Here is a 23,606-nt window from a genome sequence, read left to right on the forward strand (position 1 = left end):
GCGAAGGGGGAAGAAAAGAAGAAAAAGAAAAAGAAATGAAAAAGAAAAGAAAAAACAATCGTTCTTGGCCTAATAGGATACCCTACTAGTATACGCAGTATAACCCTAAACGGTATGCCCGAGATCCAATCTCAGATTTGCCGGACAAACAGGGGCAGTCCGCAACGAGCTACCGAAGAATTTGGGGCGAGCAAACCCCGAGCGAAGCAGATACAGATGTTTTGAATCACTCTTTTCATTTATGCAGAGAGGCTGCCCGGCGCAAAGACCATTCTGTCGGGTCGGCAAGTCGCGGCAGCGGGTTCAGCCTAGACAAAATACAGTCTAGCAACAACAGATGGTATAGAAACACAAATACGACTCGCAATCTCTAAATCACAATCTAGAGAGCGCCAAGCTCCTTCAGCTTGGAGACAAGGCCATCGACATCCTCGACCTTGCCACCACCCTTGCGAGGCGGGGGCTCTGCAATGTCACAATTAGCCAATCTGCTGCACCACGACACCACGAGTGCAAATTCAACTTACCGGTGACCTTGACGGTCTTCAACCGCCGGGTATCCTCAACGCCAAAGTCGGCCAGGGTCTTCTTCTCCAGCGGCTTCTTCTTGGCCTTCATGATGTTCGGCAGACTCGCGTAACGAGGCTCGTTCAGACGCAGATCAGTGGTGATGACCATGGGCAGTTTCGCCCGGAGAGTCTCAACACCACCATCCACCTCGTGGGTCACCTCGACGGTACCCGCCTCATCCTTGATCTCGACCTTGCTGGCCTGGGTAGCCTGCGGCCAGCCCAGGAGACCAGCCAGCATCTGACCGGTCTGACCCTGGTCGCCATCAATGGCCTGCTTACCCAGCAGCACGAGGTTGATGTTCTCCTTTTCGACGACGCCACGGAGCATCTTGGCGACTGTCAGCGGCTCGGGGCTACCGTCCGCCTCGGGGACGTCGATGTGGAAGGCCCGGTCGGCACCCATGGCCATGGCGGTGCGCAGGACATCGGGGGTCTTGGGGCCGCCGGCGGAGAGGGCGAGGATGTTCTCGACCTTCATCGGGCTCTTGCTCTCCTCTCCGCGCTGGCGCAGGCGGACGGCTTCCTCGACGGAGAGCTCATCGAATGGGTTCATGGAGTGCTTCACGCCGGTGGTTTCGACGCCCGTGGAGGCCTTGTTGATGCGGGGTTTGATCTGTACGTGCGAAAGCATATGCCATTAGCTCTTCTGTTCCTTTCTATGTAATGATTCTCGAGGACGATGGTGCTGTCGGCCGTTCAATCGGATTCGAGCACCGCGAGCAATGGGCCATTACTCCCTCGTGCTTGGCTCCGATCGCCGGTCGCTCATTGCTAGTGCTGGTCGTCTCGTTTCGGGGAAGAAGGGATGCTAACCGCATAGTCAATCACCCGCTTGACGGGAACTAGAATGCGCAGTGCCTTGCTCATGGTGACGGTGGACAAGGAGAGTTGACAGGGTCCGATCTGCGGGATGCGAGAAAGAGTCCCGAGTCGACTGCGGTGACGGAGTGCCAAGCCCTCGAAAACGCCGACGCGGCCCGAATGTAGCCCTCTTCACACCACCGCCCCCAGCCGAGGTTATGCCATGTAGCCTATAACCGGGAGGGGCACCAAGATGGATGGACTATATTCGAAGTCATTTGCCATGTTTACTTATGTCCGTCTATTTTCTTTTAATGGCAGACTGCATGCCCTCAGAGACTGTTGGTGGCTGGTGGCTATCTCGCCGAGCACATGCTTCCATGTGTTAGCCGTAGATGTAGATCCTCCATCAAGCTTAAGTGGTCTAGTGCCATCATATTGATATGCTGTGTTCTCTATTTTATGGAGTTGAACACAATCACCAAGTCTCTTGCTTGTATCGCCCGACTTTCTCCATCCCAATAAGATACTCCTCCGCCTGCGACCGGCTGTATGGCTGCCCGGGTACCGGTGCCCCTCCACTCACAAATGCCTCGATGAGCGCCTCGCGAACCGCCTGGGGCATCCGACCCGATGAACCACAGATATAGACCGACCCTTCCATGTCGTGGAGGAGACGGAAGAAGAGCACGAAATTCTGACGGATTGTATCTTGGACGTAGACCTTCTGGGGTTGGTCTCGTGAGAAGGCTGTCAGCACCTGCAGCGGGATCAATGTGCTCAGGTGTCTCCATTCTTCCTCGAAGAAGAAGTCAGAGGTACGGTTCCTACCTCCGTAGAGGAGAATTGTCGGCCCGATGGGAGGCGTGACACCAGGGTTTTGCTCGCGGAACGCTTGAACCAGCGCCGCCTTCTCCCAGAGCATCGACCGGAGCGGAGCGATGCCCGTGCCGGGGCCGATCAAGACAGTAGACGCCGTCAGCTGCTGTTGAGAGGAGTTGAGGCCTCCTGGCTGGAGCTGAACGCGGAGTGTACTGCCTGGTCGGAGGGTGGATAGGTACTTGGTGCAAACGCCTTCACGAATTCGCTTGATCACAGTTTGGTATTTGACGATGGCGATGAGAAGCTCAAACTGTGTTTTTCCATCGGCAGTCCTCTTCTTTTCACCGCCGCTAGAAACACTGAACTGTCGAGCACGGATCACTGGGAGAACGGAGACGGCGTGTTCCCAGGGAATTTTCACCGAGTCAAACTCGTGCAGAACTTCAATGATGCTGCGTCGAGGCCGTGTAGTATAATCCCATAGTTCATCTAAATACTCTGGGTTGGTAAATTCCAAGAGTCGTTCCTTATGTAGCTCATTGCTTGTGTAGTGAGCAATGGCGGAAAAGAAAGCTCTGCGAGGTATGCCGCGGACGTCGAGGTAGTCCGTGAGGAGGGTGCGTAAGGTAAGGTTAGGGTAAGAGTCGAGCCCAGCGATAGGAGGTGGGGCAGGAATGTCTCCCGTAGGAACAAGGGTAATAAGTTTGTCAGCTTGCTCATGCCAGGCCATAAGGTCAATGAAAATCTGCACATCCTTCGGCGAGGATTTTGGGGTGATGGCGATCATATCTCCCGGGACGTAGTTGACAGATTCCGGAATAGTCAAGGATATTCTTCGAACATCTTGCCAGTGCTTCTGTGGAGTAACTCGTCGGTTTTCAGTCAGAGTGGAAGTATATGTGTCTGGTAGTGGCCGACTATCGGTGTCAAGATTGGTCAGACTGGGGTTTTCATCGGTCTCGGCTTGCTGTGTCGCCGGGATAGGAGCTTCATCCTTTGGTGCTGTGGCCGAGATATTCTCGCCTTTCAGTCGTAATATCCATTTGGGAGGCAGCTGCACATCATCTGGAATTGGGTGTTCTCCCGCTGGGAGAGGGTGCGTGCCCATCAAATGCTTTCGGAAGTCCGTGGCCCATGGTATAAATGTGCCTTCGAGGCTGTTCGGAGGCAATTGTTAGAAGAATCAAAACATGTTCCATCCCATATTGCATCTGCTTACCCTTCAGGATGTTGCTGGTCTGCCTCGCCGGTTGGATAGATGTCATTCCCGCCCAGCTGGATCAGCCGCTTGTAAAGCTTTCGTACTGCCCAGTTGAACCTGCCGAGTGGTGAGCATTAGACCTTCGGAATTTTCGGTTTGGCCCTCACATACTTTGGATAAGAGCTATCACCCAGGCCGAAAGTTGTAAAATTGACCCCGTTCAGGTACGTCGGTGAGAGCTTCTTAAGCAGCAGCGACTTCCAGAACTTGCGTGCATTCGCCGGTAGATCACCCTGTCCAGTCGTCGATATCACAAATATCGTAACAGTGTATGAAGAAAGGGTATCCTATGGACAAACATTGAAAATTAATATCAACCCAAGTACTTTTGGTTATCTCGGCTTGAACTTACCGCTGATGCATGGTTCAATTCGGAGACATGCGTCACGAAACGCAGTCGCTCAGCCAAAGATCCCAATTCTTCTGCCACTTCCTGCGCATTGCCTGTCTCAGACCCATAGAGAATGAGTGCCGACCGCGTGTGGTCGGGGCCCGGAGAGGCCATTCTGTTCGGGTGTTTGTTCGTGGACTGCAAGCCCCTCCGCATCTCAAAATTCCCAATTTGGCCGCGGGGGCCGATCTCGCCGGCTGACGTCATCCAGGCCGACATCGCCGATGATCCTCTCTATAGATCAAAAATATTGAACTCATTATTTGTTTGCATTTAGTATTCTTTGGTTCTGATAAATTGATTTTAATGCGGAGTGACCTCACGGGATTATGGTAGTTATCTGTCTGCTCTTACTGTGAGGCTTTTGGGGAAGCACCTCAGCCAGGAATCATAAAATATGTAGCCTCGAAATAGTTTCGTGAAAACTACCAAGCGCACGTTCGAAAGCGTGGATTATTTAAAATCCATGGCCACCAGTGATCAAAAATGATTCTCCAAGTTTCCTGAATGATAGCATTCAATACTGAACGTGCACGATGGCGATGGCAAGCAGTAAATGTAATTTGACAGACAATATGTAATGTAACAGAGAACACCACCTGGTGACCAGAAGGTCACCTAATGCAGATCAGAATGGACCATGTCCACATGACCACCGCTTAAAAACAGAAATGTAAAGTAACGAGCGCACAAAACTCGAGGTAGCACATAAGCACGTAGCGAAGCGAAAAGGGTATCTCAAATCCGTGCTTCTAGATCTCATCCTCACCACCACCGTCTCCGCCATCGTCACCCATATCATCGCCGCCGTCATCGAAGTATTGCTCGGCGTTGTAGTCTCCACCCATGTCGTCCTCGTCATCCTCGTAATCATTGTCGGAGATTTCTTCCTCGACTTCATCACCTTCGAGTAATCCGCCCTCATCACCTTCAGCTTCATTCTCCTCGTAGTCTTCTTCGTCATTTTCTCCCTTCGGTGCTTGGGCGGCGTCATCCTCGTCGTCTTCGAAACCGCGCTTCATGCCGAATGAGGCCATCTTGGGTTTGTACCCATCGACTGGGGCGTCAGGTCGGAAATCGGGCTTGATGGTCTGCCAGAGCTCGCGGGGGAAGAACTGGGTTTCTGCGGGGTCGAGAGCAGGTGATTAGTATTTGAACCCAACCGGGCAACCTGGGAGCGTTCTGAACTCACCGTAATCACGGACATCTGCGATTTTGGGGATCGTCCGGCGTTTCTTCTGGTATCGGCGAGAATACGAGGGCATGCCATGGAAAGGGTCAAAGTTCACTCGGGCGGCACTGCCTTTCTTCGCCGAGGTGGAGGAGGAGTCGAGAACAGCGTAGTAGGGTCCATCCTGGTAGCGCTCGCGCAGACTGCGATACCAATCGGTGTGGTTCTGCTCCGTCTGGGTGAGTTTGCGACGGAGGGGCACGACGTAGGCCTGGCGGAGTTTCTTGCGTTTAGAAAGCATTCATGCGTGCGACGATGTCGAGGTCGTAGATTTTGAGCAGCACGTGGGAGGGAATAGCTCGCGGAGGGGGACAAAGAGCTCACCGGATACAAGGGCGTTGGCGCAGTGTCGGGTTTACCACCGGCCTCGGCATCCCACGCAAATTCTGCCCCGGGGAGCCGCTTACCCTTCGAAAAACGCGACATTTACGAAGCGCAACAAGTGAATGGGATTGGGGAGGAAGGTATACAGCTTTACAGCTCCATGTTGGAGAACGGAGATCTCTGAGTCGCAAAAAATAGCGGCGCATTCACCGCCCGCCGCCCCGCACGGAAGTTTAGGGCAACGCTTGCGTTCTCCACTATTTACTACATACTACAAGCAGTCTACAAGTGTATTCCACATACCCTAAGGTATCGACTGCGCTATATTGGTTGTCTACTAGTGCAGAGATGGGGAATTTGGAGGGAGGAATTTGTGGTTGGACAATCCACAAAAGATTTATATTACCTATCGTAAATCGTTACATCGTAAAATCAGTCTGTGCTAGTATATGACACTGACTTGCACCGGCCCCATGGGTCCTTCGTTCACCCGTTGCGTAGTATGCGCAAGGTTTTCTAGAATCTTTGAATCTTGGGTTGTAGCCAGAGACCGAAAATTGTCAGGTTGTCACTGTCCCCTGGTCGCTACGTCACTTTGTCCAGATGGTGCCTCGGGCCTTTCAAGCAAACGATGTTGCATTGTCCGTAAGATATCCTCGAGTCCTGGAACTGTCTGGTCATCGCTCTCTTTGAGTCGCTGGTAAAGGGCAGCCAGCACGTCGTGCTTGGCTGTAGCCACCTGCCAAATCGTATTTTGAGAGTCGCCAGCACCACCTCCTACGAATTCTGCGTACGACCGAGGGGGCTTGAAGATGTATGGCAGAAGCGTCGTCAAAGCAGGGGGTGTGAGAATCGCCCAGCAACCGGAAAGAGGGAGCAGACCACTTGAAGCAGGGGAGAGCTGTGCAAGGGCCTCCTCCGAAGGGAGCGTGAAGCGCGACGAGTTGCCAGACACGTGGGACGCCGGAGGCAGTGGCTGCCAGTTCGCCTGAGCGACGCGATCCATGAGGCCGATAGCTGAAAGAGCAGTCTCTTTCATGACGATGGTATCGGCGGCAGCAACAGCATTGGTCCACAGGTCAGGATTGCTGTTGAGAAACTCAAAGTAAAGAACCCGGGCAGCGGCAGCTTCGTGGTGCCAATCGGTTGGGGTTCGGCCCGAGGTGATCAAATCCATTGAATCCGCCGCGTAAGATCGGAATGGCCCGTGGAAAACCTTGCCCAGGGTATCAAAAACGACCCCACTGGGAGGGTTGGTGGGAAGGGTCAGCAGGGGATTTGTACCACGCTTACCAGCTTCGATGAGCAAAACTCGAGGAAGGGAGGCAAGTATCCGTAAATGTCCGACTGGGATTTCACCATGCGCCCATTGACTCAGGGGAATATCCAGGGCCCGTGAAATACGCCCAATGATACCGTCGAGAAGTGTGCTCGGGTTTTGCAGGAAATGGTTGGGGTACAGCTCAGCGTATGTCGCCACATAATCCATGATCTGAGATGACAGATAAATCTGCGCCATAGGATCAAGCTGAGATTCATCCAGGTATTTTTCTAACACCCGGGAATGCAGCTTTTCAGAAATAAGGAAGTCGAGCGCTGGAGAAGAGAAGGTCGAGGCTGAGTGCACATAGCTCCTAGCCGCTAGACCTGGTGCTTCCAGCTCCAATAGCTCATGGAAGAATACCAAACAGTTCAAATGCATGAGCACATCACCTTCAGTGTCGACCATGTGGCACGCAGCGAATTGGGCAAGACTGTTGCTGTGATATTTCATTTCGACTTCTGGAATGTGAGACTTGGAAATGGTATCCCATCGTACACGACCAACCTTGACCAGGAAGCTCATCAATCTTCCTTGAGCCAACGATCGCTGACGTTTGGATAGCTCTCCTGGCGCGTCCTCTTGCAGGCTACAGAGGCCAAAAAGAAGCCCGTAGACATCCTTGTCTGTGAAAACTCTTCGCCACACGAGTCCGTGTCCCCCATGAGCGCCGGAGGATGGAACATGTTCGTCTTTTTCCCAAGGGCTGGCTAGATCGACCTCAAGCAGGGCCCACAATGATCTGAGCGCCGCGTGCGCGACTTCAGCGGAAGGGGTCGAAAGCCACAGCTCCACCAATGATGACATAAGTATAGAATCTCCAGCGACTATGGCCGCATCGCTGGCCGAGTTTCCTGCATTTTGAAGCAAGGACAAGACAAGAAGGTTGATGGGTTCGGAGGGGGCTTTGAGACCAGCGACGAGATTGACTGGGGGTTGGATGGAGCGAATCTTTGCGAAGCTGAAACTCGTCGTGGCCTTGATGACAAGAGAGGTAAGGGGCGTCGGATCTTCTTGCAAAACAGGCAGTAGAGCTGACACTTGCGACAGGAGTGCCGCAGGGATGACGGGATCAGTGGATTCGTCAAGTTGGTACTGTAATCTGGCGATTAGGGGGAGATTCAGGGCTGTAGACGGGTCCTCGAGGATCGCCGCAAGATGCGACATCAGCGCATCAAAGTCGGAGGGAATCGTCATGAGGGAAGGAGGGAAGAAGTGGAGGAGGAGGAGGAGGAGGTGGTAGTGGTAGATGGTTAAGGTGGAAGAGTCACGTCGATCGGGGAAGCTTAATGGAAGATTCCGGCGGGGAAGCTCGCCCGCCAAACAAACCAAACATGACCGCATAACACAGACAGCTAGCTGCCTTCACCTCACTTTCGTCCCTCCCCATCCATCCCGGCAGCGGCTCCAAGATGGATCCCCCGCAGTCACTCGTTTCGCAAAAGCCCTCCGACTCTGGAATCCACGTCCAGGTGCATCCACTCGTGCTCCTCACCATTTCCGACCAGATCACCCGGTTCGCCGCACGACAGAGAAAAGTTGAAGGTAGTACGATTATTGGGGTTCTGCTAGGCCAGCAGAATGGACGGCAGATCACCATCGACCATGCCTTTGAGTGCGATGTGCCGCGTGGAGATGACACTGAGGTTCTTCTCCCTGAGCCGTGGTTTGAAGAGCGAGTGAAGCAGTGTATGTACTCCCCGCTCCAGCTGAAGTAGCTTCTCTGTCCAAGCTAACTGAACGCGTCCATAGTCAAGGATGTGCACAAGGCCCCTTCCGTTGACCTGGTGGGCTGGTGGTCAATTATGCCGCCCACTGGCCCTAGCACGGTGCATCTTCCTCTCCACCGTCAGCTTCTCCAGACGCACAACGAGAACGCCGTTTTCCTCGGTTTCCAGACCACCCAAGTAAACTCCGATTCGCGCACCGCCAAGCTTCCCTTGGCTATCTATGAAAGCGTCCTCGAAGGAGAAAATGCTGCTGATGCTCCAAAGGACATGCAGATCGACGGCGAGGAACGGAACATGAGTCTCCGCTTCCGTGAGTTACCATATGCCGTCGATACTGGCGAAGCAGAGATTATTGGGGTCGACACCATTGCCAAAGGATCTGGAACCGCTTCACACGACGAAATGCGCACTCAGAAATCGAACTTGTCTACGGGAAATGAAGAAAACGCATCAGTTGGGCTGTCCCAGGACGAAGAAGAATGTATGTTGTCCGTGGATGATCTATTTCATGGCTCTGTTCTAACGATCGACAGTGGTTGGTAGCCTCAATACCCGCATCAACGCCGTCCGTACCTTCCAAGACCGGATCTCGAACATCAAGGATTATCTCATCAGCATCGAACGTGGCGACGTACCGCCATCGCACCATATCCTTCGCAGCATCAACTCTCTCATGTCTCAGCTCTCCATCCTGGCTCCGGACGAAGGAGGCTCTTTTGCGTCGGAAGTTCTCGCCCAACAGAACGACGTCGAGCTCGCTGCTCTTCTCGGCCGTATGGGCGAAAACATCAAGGAAATCCGTGAAATGGGCCGTCGATCAGCTACTATCCAGTCAGCGCGCCAGACGGAACAGGCTCGCGCGCATATGGGCCCCGGCAATACATCTGGAGATTTGACCGGCGAGTTATTCCGTCAAGATATGCCTCGCGGAAGAGGATAGGATCCTCACTCACGCAACGGCAGAGATCTTGACTTTTGCGTTCAAATGTGAGTAGCATTGACCTTTTGCTGTTTCAAGGCGCCATGATTTCAATTCTAACACACCAGAAGCCTGGAAGACATCACGGATGAACTGGACGGCCTTCGCCGCTAATCCCATGGCTTCATGATTTCAATTATCACATTCGATACGAGAAGCTGAACGAGATAACGAATCAACGCCCCTGAATCAAATTTTCATGACTGTTTGGCTTTGTCGTACTACTAAGTAGGTTTGGAACTAATATGGGAAAAATAGACGTAGGCTGCGTTCATGAAAAAAGGTTACTATACAAATGTATCGCCATGCTAGATACGCAAAGCATGGGATAATGGCGTGGCTTGAAACATCCAAAAAACGACATGCCAACTGAAACAAATTGGCGGGTATTCATATCCAAGGAACATGTCTATACTAGAAAAGGTGGGAAAGAGCATGCAGCATGCAAGGAAAACAAAAACAAGAATTCCTCACCAGAAAATTGAGAAGCTGATCATGGGTACCGTTGAATGAGAAAAGAAAGAGAGAAGAATGAAAAGGTCGCCCCGGTGCTGTAGTGGCCGAAGACTTTATGATCGAGGGCACAGCGCTGTATGAATTGCCCAATTTTATACGAGTTGTCATAAAAAGAAAAAACCAGTAGATCACCCTATAGATGGTGGTGCTCGTCGGGGTAAGGAGGCGGCGGCTGGTACGGATCTGGCATCGGCATGGGCACTTGTTCGCGGAGAGGCCCGTCGGCTGGGTAAGGATGTGCCGAGGCATCGTGGGCACCAGCATAATCATATCCGACATTCTGGTGCTCGATATCGTCGTAAGGCGAATGTTCATGCCCATGGCCACTCTGGTAGAAGCGCCCAGAGTGCTCGCCCAGGTACTCATCGGATTCGGAGTACGGGGAAGTACCTAGATGGCTGGCCTCGGGATTTGACTGGGCGTTCGCGAGAAGGACCTCGCCTTCCTCGTCACCGGCATAGCGGCCCGTCCGGCCGCCAGACATGGTCGTCCCTGCGCCTTGGTAGGAGGTTCCTGTGTTACCAGTTTCTGAAGACTCGAGGCCAATTGTTTCGTCTTGTCGCTGGTAGCTGGGGTCTTGCATGCGGTTTTTGCGGCCGACGAATAGCCAACGTCCACCACGTCCGATAGCTTTCACCAAGTCGAATGGGTTCATGGCGTCCATCAATGCTTTAAAGCCCCAGCGTCCGCCTGAGTAGGCTTCCTTACCATTGCCGTAGAAATCGGAGACCTCACCGGGTTGGGTTGCATAGGGTCGCCAGGCAAAAGCCCACAGATGCAAGATGGAAAAAATGGCCATTTCAATGTTGATAAGTAGTTCTGGAAGACCGTATTTGAGATCTGCCATGGCTATTTTTTTCGTTGGGTGAATGGCGCCTCCTGAAATGAGTAGACTGATGAAGGTCTAAAAAAAGTGTTATGAAAAATTATCAGAGCTGTCGCATGAGGGGACAAGCTTACCGACTGCCAAAATGACAAGAAAATGACCAGCTTGATGGAGACGATCTTCAGGAATGGGCGATGTTGCTTGATATCTTGACTGATCTGGTGATAGAACTGGATCAAGCAGTACATTGCGATTGTGACGGAGACGGATTCGATGACGATGGTCTATAGCGCAGGGAGAGACGTTAGCTTTATTCCCCCAGATCCAGTCAAAATGGCTCTCGGTGACGTACCCAAACATGAGCGAAAGCCGGACTCAGCGATTCCTCACAGTATCTGCCAGTGGCTTGAGCGGCAACGGCAACGATGGTCATCAACACGCGCATCACGCAGTATTGAAAGACGCCAGTCCAGATGACCTATTAAAGACATCCATCAGCATCCTGGGCGGTTTCTTTTGCTCCCAATTCGAATCCGCTTACATTAAACCATGTCACGCCACTGCGGGGATCTCTCCATATCCCGCGTGAGCCACCGCACCACGCCCATTTTTGAAACCAACTCAACGGCCAGAGCCAGCTTTTCGCCTGGATTCCGCGGAAGTAGTCCTTTTGGCTGTGCAAGTCAGGAGCGATGTAGGCGCACATGAGGGAGAAGAATGCGGCGATACAGAACGCTTCATAGCAGTTGCCGATCACCTCAAAGTAAACGGAGTCGTGGTAGAAAAGGATACTAAGCCATGCGACGAGGGAGTATATAGGGACCATCCAGAGAATGCGAATAATACTGCGCGAGATCATCAATGTCAGTTAACTGTACAAGGGTTGTCGCGCAATCTTCGGGCCGGCTTGGGAGAACACTTACTGGCGCTGCTCGATCGGCTTGCTGTAGTGTCGGGCATGGCCCATAATCAAAAATATCGAGGCGACACAGGCGACGACGGCGCAAGCGCCGCCCACGATCAGGCTGAGTTCGTGAAAGGTGAGCCCGCCATCCCAGAGGGCAATCTCCTCGACTGTCCCACGAGGTCAGCACTGCTCGGTACTTTAAAAGCGATGCTCACAGGACACTTACTCTTCTCATCTTCGGTAGTGGTATTGCACGTAGTCCAGCCCATTGTGGCTGGAGTGCGAGAGGTCGCAGCAGAGTGAGAGGGGTGAAAGGGGCAGGGCGGTTCTTTTTTCGCCTGGTTTATCTTATCCGCGGATCAACAGGGGACAATCGGGGCGCCACCAAAGACGCCACGGGGGTGTTTGCGGGAATGTGGGAACGCGCGAGCACCATGTACTAATAGTAGAAAAAGTCGGCGAAGTTGGTATGCAGGAATGGGTTGCTCGTCCAGGTCCAGGTCCAAGCCACGTTTGTGGATTCGCAGGGATCGGCGCGTCTTGGGCGAGGCTTGTCTATTTTGGTCGGCTTGGCTGCCTGTCAGCGCTGTAGATCAGCTCTTCTACGCGAAACAGATACAATGTATAGGGTATGTTGTACATGTTTCTAGTCAAACATTCGCATTGGTATCGTACATGGAAAACGTCTCAGACCGCGCCGGAGTCAGTGGTTTTGGGAAATTTTGTGTCTTTTAGTCCTTGTCCTTTGTCCTTGTTGGGGTAGGTACAGTGGTTTCAATATCTACGTCCGCGCCACGAACCTCCCGGTCGTCCCCCACGGTCCTGGCGTCGCTGAAGAGCTGCACGGCCGTACTCAGGTCCGATATCGACAAAGTAATCATCGTCCTCAAAGGTGATCCGGCGCCTTTCATCACCACCGCGGCGGGGGAACGTGCCCTTGCGGAGCAGCTCGTCAAACTGATCCAGCCGCTTGTCGGCAACACTGCGAGAAACTGGCTGATAGTAAAGCTTGGGTTTGGCCGTCGTCGACTTGAAAAGTTCGTCCAATGGCTTGAAGCCTTGTCCAGGTCGCGACGGAGGTACTGGTGGGGCGTTGGAGGGTCGACGATCCGCCTGGACACTTCCACGAGGACCCAGTGGTGGTGTGCTGCTGAACGGAGACTCCTTAGGTTTGTTCGGGGCGGAGCGTGAATTGGGCCCGACTTCGGTCAAGGTAGCGGTGGTCTCTTCATCAGTAGTGTCGTATCGGACTTCCCAGCGCACGGGAGGTCCAGCGCGATCTCGCGATTCCCGCTCAGTCTTGATCCATTCTTCGATCTTGTCATCGGGAACGAAATCGGCAAACAGAACCTTGCGATTGCGCTCTTTGGGCCATACCTTCCCATGCATAGCGGAGCGGACCCGTGACGCGGCGGTGGTATCGCTAAGACGAACAAAGCAGTGTGTTTTGATGGGATCGAGATAGAACTCCTGGACGATATCGGCATTCGGTGACGCACCGGCACCCGAAGCAATGCCGACGATATGCTTGCGAAGCGCAACGGGCTGCAAAGGACGCATCAGCCCATCAATGTAGAGGGCTGTGGTCACAGCGTGCAAGGCGGGCTCAACTTCCGTGTCATCCATCACTGTATCCGTTGGCGGTACTTCTTCGGTGGACTTGAACAGACCGCGGAAGCGTGCGTCTTGCTTGATCGAAGTGGGAGGCTTGGGGGCCGAGGTAGGGAGAGGGACAGATGGTTTCTGTTCTTCAGGTTTCTCTTCTTCAGGTTTCTCTTCTTCAGGTTTCTGTTCCTCCAGGGGCGCGTCGTTCATCACATCGTCTTTCAGGACAACTTCCTCCTTGGCTCGAGCTTTCTTATTTGCGATTGCCTCTTGGGTCGGGACGGGGCTCTGACTGCGGCGTTTGCGCTTCCGTTTATCCTCGAGGGCCTCTTCGACGGGTACAGGAGTTGACATTTCCGTATTGGCAGCGGAGGCTGAGGCTGCTGGTGGGACGCGCTTGTCGCCTGCTTCAGCTGACTCTGCCCGCTCGGCGGGTTCAGCCTGGGAAGGAGCGACCCCGGCGGGCGCAGGTGCGGGTTCCGGCTCGGCTTCACCTGGTTTCTCCTGACCGACTGCTGACTCGGGTTTTTGCACTGGCTCTACTTTTTGCGCATCGTCTTCAGCCGTAGCTGGTTTCTCCAATGGCTCGTCTTGCGTCTTCGCGGGCTCCGGTTCCTCGGGGGATGGTTCTTTCGGTGCGGGTGGTTCTTGGCTGGGCGCTTCTTTTTCTTCGTGGGGTTGCGGTTCAGTCTCTGCTGCTGGTTGAGCTACGTCCGACGCCGCTTCCTGCTGCTGCTGCTGCTGCTGCTGCTGCTGCTCTTGCTCCTCCTCCTCGGCAGCGGCGGCTTCGGGTGAAGCTTTAGCTGCATCGCCGGTCGGAGCTTGAGTGTCTTCCTCTGCGAGTTTGTCGATAAAATGTTGCTTGAGGCGAAGACCAGTCTGGGAAATTCCACGCCGCTTCAACTCGGCCTTCAGATCAGCCACCTTCCAAGATGAGTAGTCGGCCATTGTGCGCAGAACATGAGAGGGGCGAAGGGGGGAGAGAGTGAATGGACACTGAAAATGAATCTGGGGACGCGCGCGGAATGCGCGCCGATGATGTAGGACGCTAGCCGGATCAAGCTAGCGTGGGTATAAAGTGGCCGCGGTGTTTCGTGCGACGCTCCAGAGACTGTCAACCACCTTAAATAAAGGATTAAAAAGGTGACCGAGAGCGTCAAAATGTTGATCGGCGATGAAGTAAGGGAAAGAGTCATCGAAAGAGGTGCGGGCGTGACACGTAAGATATGCTGCGAAGTTACCAGAGGATGAACGGGAAAGTCAAGGGAATTTGATCATGTAGGCGACTCTAACAACCTGGAAAATTCAGAGCCAATTCTATTACTACTCCTTCTAAATGTGAAGCTGATTCTGATTTCATACAAAAACAAGACCCCCTCGGTTACGACTCATTGCTGATCTACAGTGATACTACAGGTAGTTCATCGACTGTCCTAACTCGGTACGGGTAGCGAACCGCCCCAAGTGAATTATGGTAGACTGCTCAATACTTGCCAATTTCAGAATTTAGCTACAAAAACTAAAATGGATTGAAATTTCAAAGCTCCCAGTTGAGTTGCTTTGTGCTTAGTCTCAAAGTCAGGCGAGGACTTGCCACCCATGCAAGCATGGGGCCGAGCCCGCAACCAAGGATATCGGGCAAGGAGACGAATCGTATTCCAAGCCACCTAAGAGCCAACCAATCTCCTACACTCACGACTGTTTTAATGCATACCTTACGTCTTTCATCAGATGACTCTATGAGTTGTCGCTCATATAAGCAGGGTGCCTCCTCGCCTGCTGGAAAGAACAACAGGCATACGAAACCACTAAGCCGGACAACCCAACATCGCTTGAAATATGTCTTCCTTCAGTAACTTCCAAACTCTGCTCGATCAGCAGGTCGGCACTCTACCGAGGCGTTCTTGGCCGGCAGCCCCAGGTAATGCCCAAACTCCTAATCAGACCATCGTATAATTCATACTGATCTGTGAACAGGAGTAGGACCCGACCGATCGACAACTCAGAGGCGCATCCCCGCCAACTCCTTACGATTGCAGGGACCTGCCTGGATCACGGCTGGTGGTAGCATGTGCGCCACCTTGTCTGGTGTCTATAAAATATTCCGAAACTTCCGGGCATTCAGATATATCTGATACACCCCTTTCACTGAGTCTGGTAATTGCAAATTGACTTGTTCATGTCAGCTATCATGCACCGTCCGCAGAAATCAAACACCATGAAGTATCTAGGTAGTAGGCGTTGAAGAATCAAATCCAGCATCACATTTCAATTGTCTGCCATTGGTCTAATGTCACGGGGGCTTTCTTCGGAAGACATCAATGTAGTAGCACCCCTGTATTGACACGACTCCCCATACTCTGTGCGAGGAACTCAGCTAACATGATAATGCAGCCTATCTCCAGCTCGGGCAGCTCATTTCTTCGGGGCGGTATGAATACTGGAACTTCTCTAAACTTTGACGCATACGCCTCGATCACAGAAGTATATCTTGTCTTCATCAATTCTTCGTCAGGCGAAGGAGCCGACCGAAGCTCTCTGTCCAACGACGCCCAGGATACCGGCGGTGCTATATGCGGGTCTTCTCGGCCAGGGATCTGGAAATGCCATCGTCGATGTCTTGTATGGTGATGTGAACCCTAGCGGCAAACTGAGTCACACAATCGCCAAAAAGAGGGAGTCGGACAATCCCACTTCAGTCTTCGAGACTGAAAACAGCGCTTTCAAAGAAGGATTCTATGTCAACCATCGCTGGTTTGATGCGAAGAACATCGAGCATCGCTTCCCCTTCGGCCACGGATCGAGCTATACCACCTTTAACTATGGCGATGTGAGCGCTAAGGTGACTAACTCTTCGGCATTGTCATCCAAGTATCCGACAGAGACACTTAATGATCCCATCCAAATTATCACGACGGTCAAGTATACCGGTTCTCTGCAAGGCAGGGAGATGGCCAGCTGTATGTGAGCTTTCCCAAGGAGGCTTAGGAGCTAATCCGTGCCCTTCGTGGGTTTGAAAAGGTTTTGACTGAGTCAGGAAAGACTACTCAGATCAAATTCCCCCTGCGCCATCGTGACGTCAGTTATTGGGATGTCTCTGCGCAGAAGTGGGCTACTGCTAGTGGAAAGTACACCTTCTCTGTCGGCTCGACCTCGCGCCCTTCGTGGAAACTCCACATTAACTATCTGATTGATTCTTGAGATCTCTGTCCTTTCTTTTCTGATATTTTCTCATTTGGAAAACTCAAATTATAGATCTTTATAGACCAATTGAGTTGAGATGATAATTCTTGGATTGTGTATGTGCATGCGTAGATACTGGCCATCGTTGTGGAATTTGAGGCACATCAAAATGGAGCATGATCTTCAATCCACGATTCCTTGCGGCAGGAGTGCAACATAGTCTAACGGTGCTGGCTCAACCCCATCGGGCTTACCGATGATTTTCAAAGTGTCACCTTTCTTCACCTTGACATCTCTGAATTTGAGACGCGTAGCCGAGTGACCATCCAAATAAATGGAGGGTGTGTGACTGAAGACATCCTCATTGTTGCCTTGCCATTCACCGACCTTTTTGTCATTCACGTAGACTCCCCATTGAGATTTTCCGCCATAAAGATCGTAGTAGTTCACCGCCAAATCATAGGTTCCAGACGGGAGCTTGATATTGGTCGTGGCTGTGCCGACAGTCTCGTTGGAGGTTGTTACGATAGCAACAGACCCTGATGCCGTCTCGAAGGGGCTGACTGTGTAGGGCCTGTATCCGTCCAGCGACATGTTCTCTGCCTCTATGCGCCATGGGTGACGGCCAACACGCTTGAATTGATCGGGGATTCCGGAGAGATTGTGGTAGAAATCGTTGATGGCATCTCGCCAAATGATGGAATGGCCAGCCTGGTACTCCAGACGACGGACTACATGCTCGTATCGCTCTTCGTCAATTTTCCCCTTCAGAGACTGCCATTGAGCCAAAAGGTACTGTGCTGTCTCTGCGCCACTGTAGTGGGCGTCATAGAAATGCTGGATGACTGTTTTACCTGAGTGCAGTTGGTGGGTATAGTTGACATGGTGGAACCACAAGAGAAGATTATCAGGAGTAGTATCGATATCTTCGTACATGGCTGCGATCTCGTCTGGGTATTGACCAGAGTACCCTGTACCATTAGAGACCGTCCGATCCATTCCGATTGAAGTACGGTCTGCCCGAGTCCATTGACCCCAGCCATTATCGTCCTGAGAAGCTGGGTTAGGGCCATAGTGCGTATACAGGATATCCGTCAGGGTTTGTATTCCTAGATTGCCACTGTAGTTCTCGTAGGCCGGCCAGGATTCCATGGACATTTGCGTGATTGCGTCGAGCACCTTTTCGTCAAAGCCGAAGGTAAGTCGAATCCAGTCCTGTAGCATACCCTTGGGATCGTCGGTAGGGTCCCAGGCGAGACGCCCGTAGGCATACAGGTTTGACATGGCCAGATGGCTACCAAGCCAAGTAGTGTTCGTGCCAACGTTGACGACGGCGGCAGATCCTCCCAGTTTCCTGTTGAAGTGCTTTCCAGAGTAGACATCGCGCGTAAGAGAGGCCTTGTGGTCAATCCGAAGATCAAAATCCAGAATTGTTTTCCAGAGAGGCGGGAGATAAACTAGGTGGGATTGCTGTCCGAGATACTCTTGCGTGACCTGCAGCTCAATCGCAGTGCTGGTATTGAACAAGTTGGCGAACAAGGGTGATACCGGCTCGCGCACTTGGAAATCGATGGGGCCATATTTAATCTGAACAACCACATTCTCATCAAACTTCCCATCGAGTTCTTTGAAGAATTCAACTGCAGCCTTGGCTCGATCGGCTGTCCAGTTTGTCTCGTTGAGCTGATCGTAAACGAAAGCGCGGAACATCACAATGCCCCCATGCGGTTGTAGGGCATTGGCGAAGAGATTTGCTCCTTCGGCCAAAGTCCGATTGTATGTCAATGGACCGGGTTGTCCTTCTGAGTTCGCCTTGACAAGATAGCCAGCCAGATCTGGCACATGCTCATAGATTTGATCTGTGATGTTGGTCCACCATTTGATGACCGATGCGTCCAGGGGATCGAAGGTGTCCAGACCACCAAAGGTTTCGGGCGATGCATAGTTCAAGGAAACTCCAACTTGTACACCATATGGACGGAAGACGTCTGCGATTCGACCGAGTCCCTCGAGGTTCTCAGTTGTCAACAACGTGGCATTGGCATTTACATTGTTGACAACCACTGCGTTAACTCGAATCGAGGCGAGAAGTCGAGCATACTGTTTGACACGAGTGAGGTCTTCAACGATGGCGCCGTCCTTGAAGAAGATTGACGGTCCACCATATCCTCTTTCTATACTGCCATCCATATTATCCCATTCGTTCACCCATCGAATTGGAGCCACCGGGTTTGTGGCATAGGCGACTTCGGAAAAGTTCCCTTGTGCCAGCATCGACAAATATTCAAAGGCGCCATAGAGCGCACCCTTTTCGTTTGAGCCGAGGATATGAACCACAGTGTCTTTCGTGTCGATCCAGAAACCGTCTCCATCGAGATCGGGGACATCTTTCAAAGACCCGCATGTCTTGCGATATTGCTCAAGAGTGCCGACGATGACGGCAGCTGACGGCGTTTGACACTTGTCGTGGCTGATATCGACATGGGAACCGTAGATGCCTTTCAAGCCTTGCTGCAGCTCGATGCCTGCAGTGTAGACAGGGCTCGACTCGGTCGCATTGAGGGCAATGATGTTGGCTGGCAGTTTCGACTGGCATTGGTGAGAACATGACAGCGATGCGTGTCGCAGCCACCCAGCCAGGCCATTCTCAGCGGTCGCAGATCCTAATAGCGGCGCGAGAAAGAAGAGAACTCGCATCTTAGGAAGAAAAAGCTAATTTGGGCCATGAGAAACCAGGGCATCCCTTGGCCGTGGGGTATCTCTTATACTACCCCGTGCTTGCGCATCAGGCGATCGACAGCTCCTTGGATCCGGAATGGTTCAGGCTAAAAGTCCCTAGTGCCTACCTGTTAAATAGAAGATTTCAGGCTATAGTGCCAGGCAAGTTTGCGGAGGTGAGGAGTGCAGCAAAAAAGTGGATACTTTGGGATTTCCCCGCAAAGCAGCGACGGCGTGGGGTTTCACCTGCAGCCGAAGATTTCCCGCGGCCTCTTCGTGCCTCAGGGACAAGCACAACCTAGGGTAAGTTCGGATAAGCCAAGAAGTTACGGAAGGCCAGTAAGGAAAGGCTGAGAATACTGGAACATAGGGGGCTGTTTGCATTGAAACATCTCGTAATTTTTAGGCTATTTCTAGAAACGCCGTCTCCTATGACCATCCTTGCAAAATTGAACAGGGTATTGGGCACACGGAGGCCAGAGATGTCATCAATCGTAAATTTTTTTTTATTTTTTTTCCACCAACGGAAAAAATGGCTACAGGGCGGCTTGCGCTAACCCGGGCGCCGAAGCTGGTCTAAAGAGCAGACATTTACTGCTCACGGGTGAGGATGTCGGAGTCACCGGCATCCAGGACAGCCATGGTGGAGCAGCGGAACAGCTTACCGCAGGCAGTGCCGAGCTCAATCTATATGATTGTTAGTTTGCTTACTGGCTCTCCGGGATCCTTCCTGGCGGAAGAAAACCCATCGCTGAGCAACTTCACTCTCCGAAGCAGGCAGACGCCCAGCTTCTTCTCAGAGTAGTGGAGCTGACTGGCAGCTGCGACGACTCCTGGGAGTGTCGACTTAGAAGGGGGAAACGTACGTTGTTGCCGTTGAAGTGGTGGACGGGAACCTTGGCGAGCATGGCGTAGTACTCAAGCTCGGACTTGCGGAGGGGAGGGCAGTTGCCAGCGATGAGGATCAGCTTGGCCTTGCCGGAGCGGAGGGTCTTCATGGTGGACTTGGAGCCCATAGTGACTGCGCGGAAAAAAATGTTAATTTTTTTTTACCTTCCGTGCGATTTGTGCGATGCAATTGAAACTCACCCTTGCCGGACTTCATGACCAGAGCGAGACGGGACGAGATGGTCTCGCCGGACTTCTTAGCCTTAACCATTTTGACGGTGGTGGAGGGTTGGTGGGTTGATGGGAGAAGAGGTTGCCGTGGATGGAGGTGTGGAAGGAAATCAAATTCGGAGTCGCACTTTGTTCGGGTGGAAAACTCCAAGCGAGGGTTATCTCACCGCCCACGTGACGTGGATCCCGTGACCCGCGGGGTTGCGGGTGAGTCATCATTTTCTGCAGGCTTTTGTCCGCCCGCATTGATTTCCCCTCGTTTTCTATTCCATTCCATTCTTCTTCATCACTTTCTTTGCATTTGCATTGTTCATTTCAGTCACCATGGTGGCCGAATCTAGCGCTGTCCCTGCGCGACTCCGTCAGTTTCCTCCCCTTTCACCTATCTGGTTTTTTAAGACGGCTACTAAATCCCGTAGAGAGAGTCGATTCGCAACCTGAGAACCCCTACTCTCGTCTGATCGAGGACCAGTCCATTGCGGTCATTCCGTCGTTCAAACTCGAGTCCGGCGTTACTCTGTACAATGTCCCGGTCGCCTACACAACCCGGGGCACTCTTTCGCCCGAGGGAGACAACGCCTTGGTCATTTGTCATGCCCTGAGTGGAAGCGCCGACGTCGCAGACTGGTGGGGACCTCTGTTGGGTGGGCCCGGGCAGGCATTTGATCTGTCCCGGTTCTTTATGATTTGCCTGAACAGCTTGGGAAGCCCCTACGGCAGTGCCAGTGCCGTTACCTACAAAGACGGCAAGCCTGAAAATGGCTACTACGGCCCTGAGTTCCCCCTCACCACCGTTCGTGACGACGTGAACATTCACAAGCTGGTTCTTGATGACCTCGGTGTGAAGCAGATTGCTGCTGTTGTTGGAGGCTCCATGGGCGGCATGCTCACCCTCGAGTACTCGTTCTTCGGCAAGGACTATGTCCGAGCCATTGTGCCCATTGCCACGTCGGCCCGTCATTCTGCATGGTGTATCAGCTGGGGTGAGGCTCAACGTCAGAGCATCTACAGTGACCCTAAGTATGATGACGGTTACTACCCCTTCAACGACCCTCCTGCCACTGGTCTTGGAGCTGCTCGCATGTCGGCGCTTCTCACCTACCGCAGTCGCAATTCTTTCGAGTCGCGATTCGGCCGCAATGTGCCGGACCCTACTCGCCAGCAGAATATCAATGGCACCGAAAAACTTCCCACTCCTCCGAATGAACACTGGGCTATTCACAATGACGGACACCGTGGTGGTCTGTCCTCGCGGTCCGAGAGCCGCCAGAACTCGCCGGCTCCGCAGTCTGAAGTTCAATATATGGACCCCCAGTTCTCGGGCACCAAGACTTTTAGTGCCCCCGTTCCTACTAAGACCGATGCTGCTGGTCGCCCGCGGCCTCCCACCTACTTCTCGGCCCAGTCCTACCTCCGCTACCAGGGCGAGAAGTTCGTTCAACGCTTCGATGCCAATTGTTATATCGCCATGACCCGCAAGCTTGACACTCATGATGTGTCCCGCCACCGGGGTAACCCTGACGCGGCCGATCCTGTTCTCGATGCTCTTTCCCGCGTGGAGCAGCCCGCCTTGGTTCTGGGAATTGAGTCGGATGGTCTCTTCACCTTTGCGGAGCAGCAAGAAATTGCCGCGGGCATTCCCGACTCGCGACTGAAGCGCATTGACAGTCCCGAGGGCCACGACGCCTTCCTCCTGCAGTTCGAGCAGGTCAACCGCCACATCGTGGACTTCTTCCATGAGGTGTTGCCCGATATCATGGCTCGGTCCGGCGACAAGGCTGCTGTTTCCAGCGTTGGCAAGCTGACCAAGAGCAGTACCTTCGGCGAGGCCGAGGTAGAGGACATTACCGCGTGGTAAAGTCCTGACTATATAATAAGTCATTATCGGCGCAGTCCTATTCTGCAGCCATCCCATGCTCCTGTCCTCCGACACGGATCCCCGTCCGGCCGTCTTGCTCGAGGGCTCTCGAGTAAAGATGTCTCGACGTCGAGTCCGCGTTTGAGCAGGATGTCATGGCGTATCCAGGGGAAGTAGAGGTTGCCGTTCTTTTATCCGTTTCGCTAGTCAGGGAGATGCGCATCCAACTGCCTCTCTCGAATCTCACTTGGCGCTATCCATGTCGAGAAGACTGCACAAGAAGCATCCAACTGCTCTCCATCAGACCCACCCTCTGGGTCATTTTCTCCCGGTCTCAACTGAGATACACTCCGGAGGTTGATGGGTCCATTTTCGATTCGATTACCAGGCGACTGGTGACTCGCGCGACACTGTCGCTTTTTACACATAGATAAAACTCAATAAAACTGGTAGACGGGTGAGTTCACCTTCTACACAATCAGTGCATCTATAGCTTCACACTACGTAGGGATCTACTCGAGTCATCGATAGTGCAATTTGGAAGATGGGTCATAGCCCATTAGATTCAATTCTCCCGCGCCGGAAAATAAAAAAAAAAATAGATAAAGAAAAATGAACCAGGAAATAACTCCGGCGCTATGTATTCACCCAGCCCACGCCCCCCATTCCCCCTACCCCATTATGTGAGCAAAATTGAAAATTAAATCGTGGGGGCGTTCGGGCATTAACGAAGGGGCATCAATGGCACAACGAGGACTACCGGGGTATCCTCTGTTTGGCTGTGATGTATGTTAGGTGCGTGGTCCGACATGCGTATGGGAGCATGAGCACCAGTTGGCTGCGAGCTTACCTTCATCTACACATTGATGCTCAATAATCTTCTTCCCGGGGCCAGTCGAAGAGGAAGAGGTTCGCGGCGGCGCTTCCAGCATCATCGATGGTATTCCGGCGGGTGGGGTGTCGGTAGCTGTCCAGATAGACAGCACCGATGAGAGCCTCCACGGTGGTGGCCATCTTCTTGGTGCCCACCGGTACGGCGTTGTTGCTCTCACGGACCTCAGCCAGGAAGCGATCCAGACCCAGGAAGAAACCTTTCTCGGCAAGGTTTCTGTTGCTGCCCTTGATGCTCTGGAGCTCGGAGATCTCGCCTGTATCCACGTCGGTTCAGTATTCTGAGATGATCTTCGACCGGGGGAGGTCTGAACTTACGAGCAGTTTGAAGCCGGCGGATGCCATCGTGGTAGTGAAGCAGTCGGATCACAGCGTCACCGACAAGAGCGAGGCATCTCTGGGGCTCGCTATCGTAGTAGCCGTGGCCCGCCTGCAGGGCAGTCGCCAACAGCCCCGGTTCCTCGAAGGTCCAGCCGAGGATATCCTGGACCTCATCCAGGGTGGCTTCCGGGATTCGGTTGGCCATTATCGGCGTGCAGTTTCGATGCTAC

The 23,606-nt window shown here is 52.8% G+C and overlaps 12 protein-coding genes across 12 annotated transcripts; 3 read left to right on the forward strand and 9 right to left on the reverse strand.

Annotated features, from left to right (window-relative positions):
* Positions 1–382: 382 nt before the first annotated feature.
* On the reverse strand, positions 383–1,439 carry N7532_006827 (electron transfer flavoprotein subunit beta/FixA family protein; the record flags this gene model as incomplete). Its single annotated transcript, XM_056619321.1, has 3 exons — positions 383–465; positions 528–1,185; positions 1,386–1,439. The coding sequence occupies 3 exons, from the start codon at positions 1,437–1,439 to the stop codon at positions 383–385; spliced, it is 795 nt and encodes a 264-aa protein (XP_056475480.1).
* Positions 1,440–1,851: 412 nt separating this feature from the next.
* Positions 1,852–3,961, reverse strand: tah18 (NAPDH-dependent diflavin reductase; the record flags this gene model as incomplete). Its single annotated transcript, XM_056619322.1, has 4 exons — positions 1,852–3,352; positions 3,415–3,513; positions 3,568–3,743; positions 3,809–3,961. The coding sequence occupies 4 exons, from the start codon at positions 3,959–3,961 to the stop codon at positions 1,852–1,854; spliced, it is 1,929 nt and encodes a 642-aa protein (XP_056475481.1).
* Positions 3,962–4,599: 638 nt separating this feature from the next.
* Positions 4,600–5,319, reverse strand: N7532_006829 (DNA-directed RNA polymerase III subunit C31; the record flags this gene model as incomplete). Its single annotated transcript, XM_056619323.1, has 2 exons — positions 4,600–4,970; positions 5,040–5,319. The coding sequence occupies 2 exons, from the start codon at positions 5,317–5,319 to the stop codon at positions 4,600–4,602; spliced, it is 651 nt and encodes a 216-aa protein (XP_056475482.1).
* A 651-nt stretch (positions 5,320–5,970) lies between these two features.
* Positions 5,971–7,920, reverse strand: N7532_006830 (uncharacterized protein; the record flags this gene model as incomplete). Its single annotated transcript, XM_056619324.1, has 1 exon — positions 5,971–7,920. The coding sequence occupies one exon, from the start codon at positions 7,918–7,920 to the stop codon at positions 5,971–5,973; it is 1,950 nt and encodes a 649-aa protein (XP_056475483.1).
* A 215-nt stretch (positions 7,921–8,135) lies between these two features.
* N7532_006831 (COP9 signalosome complex subunit 6) lies at positions 8,136–9,393 on the forward strand (the record flags this gene model as incomplete). The annotated part of the gene is made up of 3 exons (XM_056619325.1): positions 8,136–8,412; positions 8,476–8,934; positions 8,987–9,393. The coding sequence occupies 3 exons, from the start codon at positions 8,136–8,138 to the stop codon at positions 9,391–9,393; spliced, it is 1,143 nt and encodes a 380-aa protein (XP_056475484.1).
* Positions 9,394–10,081: 688 nt separating this feature from the next.
* Positions 10,082–11,950, reverse strand: N7532_006832 (OSTA/TMEM184 family protein; the record flags this gene model as incomplete). Its single annotated transcript, XM_056619326.1, has 6 exons — positions 10,082–10,852; positions 10,909–11,058; positions 11,127–11,252; positions 11,316–11,619; positions 11,698–11,848; positions 11,908–11,950. 6 exons carry the CDS (start codon positions 11,948–11,950, stop codon positions 10,082–10,084), a joined length of 1,545 nt encoding a protein of 514 aa, XP_056475485.1.
* Positions 11,951–12,455: 505 nt separating this feature from the next.
* N7532_006833 (SAP domain protein) lies at positions 12,456–14,234 on the reverse strand (the record flags this gene model as incomplete). Its single annotated transcript, XM_056619327.1, has 1 exon — positions 12,456–14,234. One exon carries the CDS (start codon positions 14,232–14,234, stop codon positions 12,456–12,458), a length of 1,779 nt encoding a protein of 592 aa, XP_056475486.1.
* A 1,342-nt stretch (positions 14,235–15,576) lies between these two features.
* Positions 15,577–16,254, forward strand: N7532_006834 (glycoside hydrolase family 3 protein; the record flags this gene model as incomplete). The annotated part of the gene is made up of 3 exons (XM_056619328.1): positions 15,577–15,623; positions 15,681–15,717; positions 15,769–16,254. The coding sequence occupies 3 exons, from the start codon at positions 15,577–15,579 to the stop codon at positions 16,252–16,254; spliced, it is 570 nt and encodes a 189-aa protein (XP_056475487.1).
* Positions 16,255–16,652: 398 nt separating this feature from the next.
* Positions 16,653–19,166, reverse strand: aguA (alpha-glucuronidase; the record flags this gene model as incomplete). The annotated part of the gene is made up of 1 exon (XM_056619329.1): positions 16,653–19,166. The coding sequence occupies one exon, from the start codon at positions 19,164–19,166 to the stop codon at positions 16,653–16,655; it is 2,514 nt and encodes an 837-aa protein (XP_056475488.1).
* Positions 19,167–19,778: 612 nt separating this feature from the next.
* Positions 19,779–20,346, reverse strand: N7532_006836 (60S ribosomal protein eL30; the record flags this gene model as incomplete). The annotated part of the gene is made up of 3 exons (XM_056619330.1): positions 19,779–19,874; positions 20,054–20,208; positions 20,277–20,346. The coding sequence occupies 3 exons, from the start codon at positions 20,344–20,346 to the stop codon at positions 19,779–19,781; spliced, it is 321 nt and encodes a 106-aa protein (XP_056475489.1).
* A 284-nt stretch (positions 20,347–20,630) lies between these two features.
* Positions 20,631–22,164, forward strand: met2 (homoserine O-acetyltransferase; the record flags this gene model as incomplete). The annotated part of the gene is made up of 2 exons (XM_056619331.1): positions 20,631–20,667; positions 20,726–22,164. 2 exons carry the CDS (start codon positions 20,631–20,633, stop codon positions 22,162–22,164), a joined length of 1,476 nt encoding a protein of 491 aa, XP_056475490.1.
* Positions 22,165–23,034: 870 nt separating this feature from the next.
* On the reverse strand, positions 23,035–23,581 carry N7532_006838 (ribonuclease III domain-containing protein; the record flags this gene model as incomplete). The annotated part of the gene is made up of 2 exons (XM_056619332.1): positions 23,035–23,312; positions 23,374–23,581. 2 exons carry the CDS (start codon positions 23,579–23,581, stop codon positions 23,035–23,037), a joined length of 486 nt encoding a protein of 161 aa, XP_056475491.1.
* Positions 23,582–23,606: the final 25 nt, after the last annotated feature.

Source organism: Penicillium argentinense, assembly GCF_028826775.1.
Source record: "Penicillium argentinense strain IBT 30761 chromosome Unknown utg000005l_segment0_segment0, whole genome shotgun sequence".
NCBI lineage: Eukaryota > Fungi > Ascomycota > Eurotiomycetes > Eurotiales > Aspergillaceae > Penicillium > Penicillium argentinense.